At 44.0% G+C, this 8,962-nt stretch overlaps 1 protein-coding gene across 2 annotated transcripts; it reads right to left on the minus strand.

Annotated features, from left to right (window-relative positions):
* Window positions 1–696: 696 nt before the first annotated feature.
* Window positions 697–8,937, minus strand: RAB19 (RAB19, member RAS oncogene family). 2 transcript variants are annotated; one of them, XR_003530923.1, is made up of 4 exons: window positions 8,601–8,937; window positions 7,550–7,733; window positions 5,079–5,477; window positions 697–3,025 (listed from the first exon to the last, which is right to left on the minus strand). XR_003530923.1 is itself a non-coding variant. In XM_027663491.1 (3 exons), exons 1-3 carry the CDS (start codon window positions 8,793–8,795, stop codon window positions 5,212–5,214), a joined length of 645 nt encoding a protein of 214 aa, XP_027519292.1. In that variant the 5' UTR covers window positions 8,796–8,937; the 3' UTR covers window positions 4,946–5,211. The 2 variants fall into 2 exon arrangements, 1 of the variants encoding a protein (XP_027519292.1); XM_027663491.1 differs by lacking the exon at window positions 697–3,025 and having other exon boundaries at window positions 4,946–5,477.
* Window positions 8,938–8,962: the final 25 nt, after the last annotated feature.

Here is an 8,962-nt window from a genome sequence, read left to right on the forward strand (position 1 = left end):
TTTCCCAGGGCCAACTAGCAGAGGGAGAAAAAGAATGTAATTTGAGCAAGTGACACTTAAAACTGATATAGGGAGAAACAGAAAAAATAAAAGCCTTCCTCCCCTACGTGGTGAACATAAGTTGCTACATCCTATTGGAAAACTGCATTCAAATGTAAGTTTAACAAAGATGTGTTCTGGTAAGGTGGAAAAAGGTAACACTTACCAGCCAGAGCACACACGTGGTTCTTTTCACAAGGGGTGAGATGTGGCGTGCTTTCCTCTGTGTGGGTGTGCATGTGGCACAGTGGTGGATGCTCCCGCTTCTGAAGCGGCTTTCTGTGGGTGTTACAGGGGAGGCTGAGGACACACAAATGAATGATTTGCTCTGGTGGAGGCTGTTGGGTCCAGCTGCAAGGTGACTGATGTGGTCACGTGCATCGTGACAAGTAGCTTCTGTTGCTCTCTCACTTTGAATCGTGCTGTGGTTCCTGTTCTGCAGGTTCAAGAGCTGCATGTATTTGTTACCAAGCAGTACTGTTGTGTGCCACTTGTGTCTGAACCTTGCTGGTGGGAGGTTTGTTTCTAAGCTTGCAGTAGCATTGTGATTTCTACCCTCCCCCATCCCAAACTGGAACAACTGAAAATAGTAGGGCCTTTGAAATAATGTTAGTAGGCTGTTATGTTTTTCCTTTGTAAGAACAGGAGTAATTTCAGTAGAATTAAGGCAAACTTTTAATGTAAAAATATGGAGGGTGACAACTTAGGCTGTGCTATGTTTTCTTCAAGCACATATCTAAGGTACAGAAACTGAAGAGGCCAATCAGAGTAATGTCAAGATGAAAAGGTATCAAGTCTCCATAACCTTCCAGCAGCAAAGTCTTGATTTCAAAACAAAAATCTTCAGGAAAAGATGCATGATCTCACTCGAAGTGCCTTGACTTTACTCCCTAGGCCAGGATATATAAATTTAGTTTGATACAAAACTTCGCCTCTTGTGGTAAGCGCAGAGTGTGTGTGCTGCTCGTTCTCACTGCTCTGAATGGGATGATACAAGCTAAGAGTACTTGTTAAAACCTCTACTGCTTCAGTTCAAAGTGGTAGCACAGCTTGCCCTTGACTGTAGACAAGGTGGATTGTAATCTTTGAGGGGATGCCTGATGCATGTAATGAAATCCAAAGTAGCTCACCTTGCCTTAGCAGGAAACTTATGGGGTGTCTCATGTTTGGAACAAAACTTGTGTAGCTGAAATTATCAATGCTGCAGCAGTTTAAAACGAGAGAGAGCCCACATGGAATCCCCTGGGATTGAGATACAATACAGGACTTCACTGCAGGGATCAAGTAGCTACAAAGTCAGTTTAATGCAAGCATTAGAGAGACATTATTAAACTAGTTGTGGTGAGCCTCACTTCAGGTTAGCAAAACTAGACTTAGCAGATAAAACTGTATTAGCACTGATATTCATGGACACAGCAGTAGCAAGGAAATGCAGGACTCCAAATATGCTAAGCTCCTGCCCTGTTACATATAGATGTGCTGTTTGTCACTTGCTGTCAAGCCAGAGTCAACAGCTTGATGTGACTGCATTGACAGAGGTTGTGCAGGCACCTGAGTGCTGATTTTTAGAACAACAGCATAAGAAAAATACTTCAAAAAAAATATTTAAAAGTCCAACCCATCTCAAACTGGACATTCCTATTACAAGGTGAAGTATTCTTAGGAAAAGGAGTTCTGGGCATGTCTAAAACTATTCTCAAAGGGCTCCCATATCCCAGCATTGTTCCTAATACAATTGCATGAGAGTGGTGCTTGAGAATTATTTTGGGAGTCAGTACGTTGAGCAATGACTATTTAAGCCCCCGCCCACACACCTGCAGCCAAATGTGTTCTTAGAGCTGAGACCCATAAAAAGCTGCCTGTTGGGAGCCTGCAGCTGGAAGGGGAATCTCCTAAAAGCACTTTCATTTGAGCACTCACCTGGTGGGGGGAAGCTTCACTTTCAATTCCTTGTCCAAAAGCACAGGCATGCATCTCCTTCCTGAAAAAAGGCTCAAGGATAGAGCTCTCCACCTCTGTCAGGACCTGAAAATTGCTTTCTCTGTCTCCTTTCCAACTATACTTAAACATTAACTAGAATGATTAGATAAGAACCTCAGCTTTTGAAATTAAGAGCCTGTCTCCTGCATATGAAGCAAAGCCTGACCACATAGGCAGTGCTATACGCCTTCCACTTCACTGGGTTGCTGTTATGTTGACTTTCAAACTAGTCAGCTTCTGGGAGGTGTCAGTTTGCTCCATTTTAAAACACTTCTAATTTTTTTTTCATTATCCCATTTCATTGGGTAGGTCCTGCTACAATCTCATCTGGCATGGCTGCAGTGCAAGTAATGTGCCACTGCTAAGACTGAATCGCTTCCAAGTAGATAAAAACTTAACAAATGAGCTCATCTTCAAGCTGAATGTGCAGCTCTTAAAACAAACCCAAAGGACAGTAGTGGTTTTTAGAATGGTGTAAACAAGCTATACTTTGAACAAATGCATTAATGATACTGTCAGGAAGCACACTGAATTTGCATATGATGCTGGGGAACAAAACCATTAATGGAATGTTCCGTAGCAGTTAATGCCACTTTGCCTTGTCACAGCTGTGTGTTCCCACCTGCTCTCTGATGGGGAAAGGCAGAACCACAGAAATTACACCGAGTTTGTATTTTAATCTAGTGGTTCTCGCAGTCTATACTAACGTGCCACAGTAAAGGTGTTTTTTTTAAAGTTTATGGCTTCGTGTATTACCTCATGAATAATACCATTACCAGTACACACTCTGAAGAACCTTGTTAGCAACTGCTGCAGCTTGTTCTTCATTCAGGCGAGGACAGCTTGAAAAGTGTCCCTGCAGAAACCATTCAGTCTAACTGCCCAAAGGCCGTGTGGAAGATGCCAAACAGAACCAACCAGAAGAGGTCATGCTCCTGGTTTAGTCGCACAATGGGGAGGTGTTTAAGACTAGTTTCTTGAAGGAGGAGAAGAGAGCCTGTTAGACCTGTTAAAGGAAAGGGGACAGTGCAGCTCAAGGCATGGTCACAAGCCTGTCCTCCCTGATCCCGTGTTGCACAGCTTTCTGTGAGGAAGAGAACCGCAAGAGCCCTGTGACATGGCAGTGCTGGGCAGTCAGAGAGGACCACATCTGCCTGCAGAAATCTCCATACTGAGGGTAAGCAAAATAACTTCATACACTAATTGCCAATTAAGGTAGTAAACCCAATGAACCATGCAAAGGTTAACACCGCCAGTAACATGGTGAGATGAACACAATACTTTTCTATTACAGTCTCCTGGAAGATACAAAAAAAAAAAAAAGAGATGGATTATGACCGGGAGTAGTTTGGATTTTAAACAGAAAAGAATATTAACCTTATATTTTACTGTTTTCATAGTGACACGAGGTGTAGAAACTAGTAGTTTGGAAGCTTGCTTGCAACTTGGAAAGGTATTTATTGTTGCCTAAATGTGCAAACTGAAATGCAACTACTAGGCTAGTGCTGAATGAAGAAGAAATAAGATTTAAAAAGTAAACATCAGAAAGAGGTTGTCTGAAGATGAAGCTTTCTCTACAGCAGGCAAAAGGCTTAGAGGCTAGCATGGAGGATTCTTCCCTCAGTTTACACACAGCTGCTCTTTGCATGTGATAGCAAAGAACTTAGCCAGAGAAAGCATTAATAATATTAGAAGTATTTCCAAGACTATAAATCAGTGATTCATTCTGCTTTATTTTTTGTGCTTCTCAGACAAGATTTTCCAGAAATATTTGCTACGTGATTTTCCCTATTTTTCCAGGGCTTAGGAAACATGGGCAGACCACCATCGAGTAAGCCAGCAACACACCAGCCTTCCCAGGGCTGCTTTGAATGTGACACAGACCATATTTTATCATTACAGAGTTTGAGTTGCAGTTCATAGCTTAACAGTAACTGACACACTTTGGTACATGAGGACTGCAGCCAAAAGAACTTTCCTCTGTATAATATTTCTTTCCTCCCTCTCCTTCCCTGTTTCCATCTACTGGGAAAAAAAATGCAAACAAAACAACAGAGAAGAAAAAAACCTACATCAACAACACAAAACCCAAAACAAAACAGAACTCAAAAAAAACACCCAAAAAACCTCAAAGCCCACACCAAAAAAACCCCCAACCAAAACCCTTCATTCAGTTCAGGTATACAAAAGTGACCCCTGAGTAGCAGAGCTTGCATTTGGGAGGAGCAATCCAAAACCTTCCACATTGTTCAGTCCCCACAGCAGTAGTGTATATACTTGCCTAGGGCAGCTTTCTGGTGCACCCCATACCATTCACTTACTGCTCTAACACAACGTTACCTAATTAAACCATCTTACCCCTTGCTGAGTTTTACAGGAGCTTGGATCCATCCTTCACACTCCCTTGGAAATCTGCAGGCATATTCTCAAGCTGCCATTGGCCCATTGCACAAGCTACAGAAGGCTTTTGGTTAAAATCAGCACATCAAAAAGCATGATGAGGTTAGTGGGGAGAAAAGAAAAAACATCCTTTCACTGGAAGCTTTGCTTCTAGCAAGTCTGTGTAGCAAGATGGAGACCAGTACTGGAAGCAATTCTGACAATTAGGGAGCAAAGTGAAAGGCAGTCTTCTCAACCCAGGAAGAAGTGTATGCTGTTCTGCCTGCCATGTAACCCCAGGGATGTCTCCAGTTATTCTTTCACAAATGTTATTAAGTCCCTTGGGATGAGTGGCTACATGCCTGACATCAGGACAGCCCCTAAATGAAAGTTTAAGCAGCATGTGTCAGACTTCTTACAGCTACGGGCAGAGCAGAAAGTGCTTGCACTTAGAACCAGCAACATAGCTCAGAAGGGTCAAATTAACACACAGCTCTGGTGCAAATTCATCTTCTGACACAGCCAGAAAAACATTCAAAGGTTATAATTAAAGGCAATAGTTTTTATAGTTCTCTTTGATTAAGGCAAGGGCTGGCAGCTTCCTGAGTCCTCTCAGCTCATTGCCACGTTCAAAGCAACCTGTGCTACCAACAGCAACAATGATCTCTGAAAATACTTACAAGCCAAACTCCAAGGCAGAGATATCAAGAGACATGGCTTGAGGCCAGAGAGGACACTTTCATCAATTGAATAAAATTGCATCAAACAGCCTCAGAAGAATGACAATTTCCAAGCTCTTCCTGAAATTTCTCTTCAGCAGGGGCACTGGGCCTTCTCCACACTTGGACTGGCAATCACTGGCTTGGAATCAAGATAGAAGCTGTTTGGAGGGTTCTCTCCATGAAGCTGTAAGGTATTTCGGGCTATTAGCTCCTTAGCCATTAACATGAACACCTCTTCTATGTTTTGAGCTTCTTTTGCTGATGTCTCCAGTACAGCTAAGAGCCCGTGCTTCTCTGCCAGCGTGCAGGCATCTTCAAACAGGACCTGGCGCTTATCCAGTGAGTCTGATTTGTTCCCTTAAAAGAAGGTAAATAGATATTCAGTAACTTAGTCTCTCAAAAATTCATCTTTAAATGCAATGGATTAATTAAATTCTGTTAAACAATAGATTTATGTTAGGTGTAAGAGTTACTGGAAAGAACAAGATGCGAGCACATCGGAGCCACAAACACAGACTGTGGATCAAAACCGCAGCTAATCATAGGATAGGAAACGAGTTTAAATCCAAGAAAAAACTAAAAACCTGTGTTCACCTAATTATTTGGTGTAGGTAGTGGTGCCAAAGGATTGTTTGGAAGCAACTATTGGTTCTATTCTTTAGTGGTTTTAAACATTTAGTAGCATTTAGGTTAAATACTTTAAAAAATCTTTTAAGATGATGTCAAAAAAGACAAGAATTCACACTAGCTACCTTAATGCTTAAGATAGAGACTTGTTTCTGCATATATAGATTAAAACTTTTACTTGCAGCACTCCAGTCAAAGTCTATCAGAAAGTGTGAAACGCCTCAGATAAAATACCTTTGTATATTTAAGTAGTTGCAGCACATGTGGAATTATCAGTTCTGGTACATGCAGTACCTGGCTGAAGTCTACATTCATAGTTTCAAGACAGCCCTTCATCAAATTCATATCTTGAATTTGAAGCATATACAAGCCAACTCCCCTCCCATTAAGTCCCTTTCAATTTTTCTAAAAGGAAAAAACCTAAACAAAAACAACAAAATAACGCCCCACAAAATAAAACCACAACCCCCAACAAACAGCTGGAGGGTTATTTGCCTTCTTAAAAAGGGCCCTCCCTTCTTTCCTCCTCCAGTTCCAGGTGGGAAAGTTAAGACTTCTTAACCTTAACCTCATGCTAGAAGGGTATATAACGTGCTCAAATGTAATTAAATGTACAAAGACTTCTGCCAAAGTAAATAAAGCAAACAGCACCAGCTCTGGAAGAAAGCACCAAGCTGAATCCTTAACAAAAGCTTTATTTTTACCAATTTCAGAACTTTTCTCTTTAAAAAACAGCAACAACCACCACCAGCCCCCACTACACACAGGTAAGTCTTTTCTTTAGATTCATGACATTAGTTAGAAAAACCCTGCCAAGTTCAGTGATTTACACCCACCCAGTTCTAAGCACTGCAGTTATAGACGTGGGTCAGAATTTGTTGTTTGTTTCTTCAGAGGAAGAACAGGAAGAACCATCACAGCCAAAGTAAGTACTGTGCTGGGAGCACAAGCAGCAGCTTCTGTCCCAGGCCTGTTGTGCTGTGGAGCTCAACCTGCCCGTCCTCAAGAGCCAGTCTGGGCTGCTGTGGCTGCATGCAATGCTCTCAGCAGAGCGCCACAGCACAACAGGCAGAGGCTGTGGAATGTAAATAAAGCCTCTGTCATTTTACTACACCAGTTCTCTCATTTGCAGCTTCTTCCTTGGGGACAGGAAGAGCAATAACAACCTGAAACCAAGCGGAAGGAACCACGCTGCTTCCTACCAGCTCCAGTTCTCAGCGACTGCTTCCTCAAGAGGCAAAGTTTCCTGAACTCTAGTGGAATGTAAGCAGACTACTTCATGCCCTGCAAAAGCCATTTCACCATCTATTGTCTTACCTGATAGGAATCCCATTACAGAGCAATGTGCATGCATATCAAAAGAACAGAGAGGAAAGATGAGAACGAGGAGTTGTGTTGCTCTGTGCATTCCCCTTCAGTCTTGAATTATTGAGCCGCTACATTCCTGTGCATCAGGAGTATAGGGTCAGACTTACTGCAATTCTAACCTCAGCAAGGCTGTCCCTGCCTCGAGCCTGGCAGCAAAGCTTGTTACATTATTCCAACAGGAAAGAAACAAGGAAAAAAAGGTTTTGCTGTCTGCAGTGGGTTTGGTCCTGTCAGGACCAGGCTATGACTTTCCTCATTTTTTTTTTAAAGCTTAGGCCACACTGATATATTTTCTGATCCTCTGTAATTAGAGCTGCATTCTTTCTTAATGCGTAGTTTATAGATGCTTCAGGTAGTAGTGGGGGAAAGTGAAGGAGATTTTATATTCATGTTAAAAAAGCTACATAACACAACATTTAAAATTAAAATCCTACCAATTAACATCATGACCAAGTTTGCAGCACCATACTTTTCAATTTCATGAATCCAGTGAGGAATGGATTCAAATGTGGACCTCCTAGTAAGGTCATAGGCAAGGATGGCCCCATGGGCACTCCTGTAATAAGACTGGGTTATTGTCCGGAAGCGTTCTTGGCCAGCTGTGTCCCACACTTGGATCTGTAAGAGAAAGGACAGAAGTTGTGAAGGCCAGTGAATGCCACTTCCTAGGTGTTTGCCAGCAGCATCCATGCTTTTGAAACCCCTTGTCCAGAAAGCAGCCAGACCTGCCCCAGCTCTCTCTGCTACACCAGTGTGGCTTTGCCTTCTCCGGGTCTGAAGAGACATTTATGAGCCTGTAAAGTCAATCTACACAGACCAAAGAGAAAGCTGCAAGGGTAAACCCAGCTTTGTAAAGAGGCCAAGAACCCCAGTTTCAACAACTGTACTAAAAGACGTAGAGCATTACAGGCTTTTAACAGGAAAGGAAGTAGAGCAAAGAAGCCCTGATGCGGGACTGGGCAGAGCAAATCTATATAAAGGGCAGGCATCTGAACTTCCATCTGCATGCAGAGGGAAGTTCTAGCTAACCATTTCTTCTGGTGTCTATCTTGGAAGCCTTCTTCCCTCAAATTAAGCACACATCAAAGTGTAGCCTTTGCAAACTAGAGGGTTTTCTCTCCTCAGTGTCCCAGCTTAAACCCCCCCATCTCTGACAGAGGTAAGAGACAACCCCTCCAAAATACAGCAGTCTTCCAAAGAACTCCCTGCAGGCAAAGTGTGAGCCCTCTCCTCAAGTAGATGCAGAGAAGTCATGAGAGCAAGCATGTACCCAAATTAGGGTGAGTGCCTCCCCCAGGGCATGCTCCTGAGAGAAAGCTCCCCTTGGAAACACCCCTGCTCAGAAAGGCAGCTTTTGCCAGCTGCCTTCATTAGGGCCGAGCACGAGATGCTGTGCATCCCACCACTCCCCGGCACCTGCATGGGAAAAGTGACAGGGCAAAGGTGCTGCCCACCAAGAGTCTCGGGCTTGCTCCCGCCACGGACCTTTACTTTCTTGCCGTCGATGTCCATCGAGCGCACGGTGAAGTCGACGCCGATGGTGTTCTGCTGCTTCTCGTTGTACTGCCCCGTCTTGAAGCGGTGCACCACGCAGGTCTTCCCCACGTTGGAGTCCCCGATCAGGATGATCTTGAACAGGTAGTCGAAGGCATCGTCCGCACCAGAGCTGGGGAACGGCATCGCGGCTCCCGGGCGGGCCTGCGGTGGGAGCGGGGCGGGGTGGGGTGGGGGGAGGACGAGCCGCGGGCCCGAGGAAGGAGCCCCTGTCCCACCGCTCACCTGTCGGCGCTGCCCTGCCGGGCCAGGTACGCCCGCTTTGTACCGCCTCGGCCCGGGGCCGGCGGGAG

This window comes from Corapipo altera, unplaced genomic scaffold, assembly GCF_003945725.1.
Source record: "Corapipo altera isolate COAL_440 unplaced genomic scaffold, ASM394572v1 1, whole genome shotgun sequence".
Lineage (NCBI taxonomy): Eukaryota > Metazoa > Chordata > Aves > Passeriformes > Pipridae > Corapipo > Corapipo altera.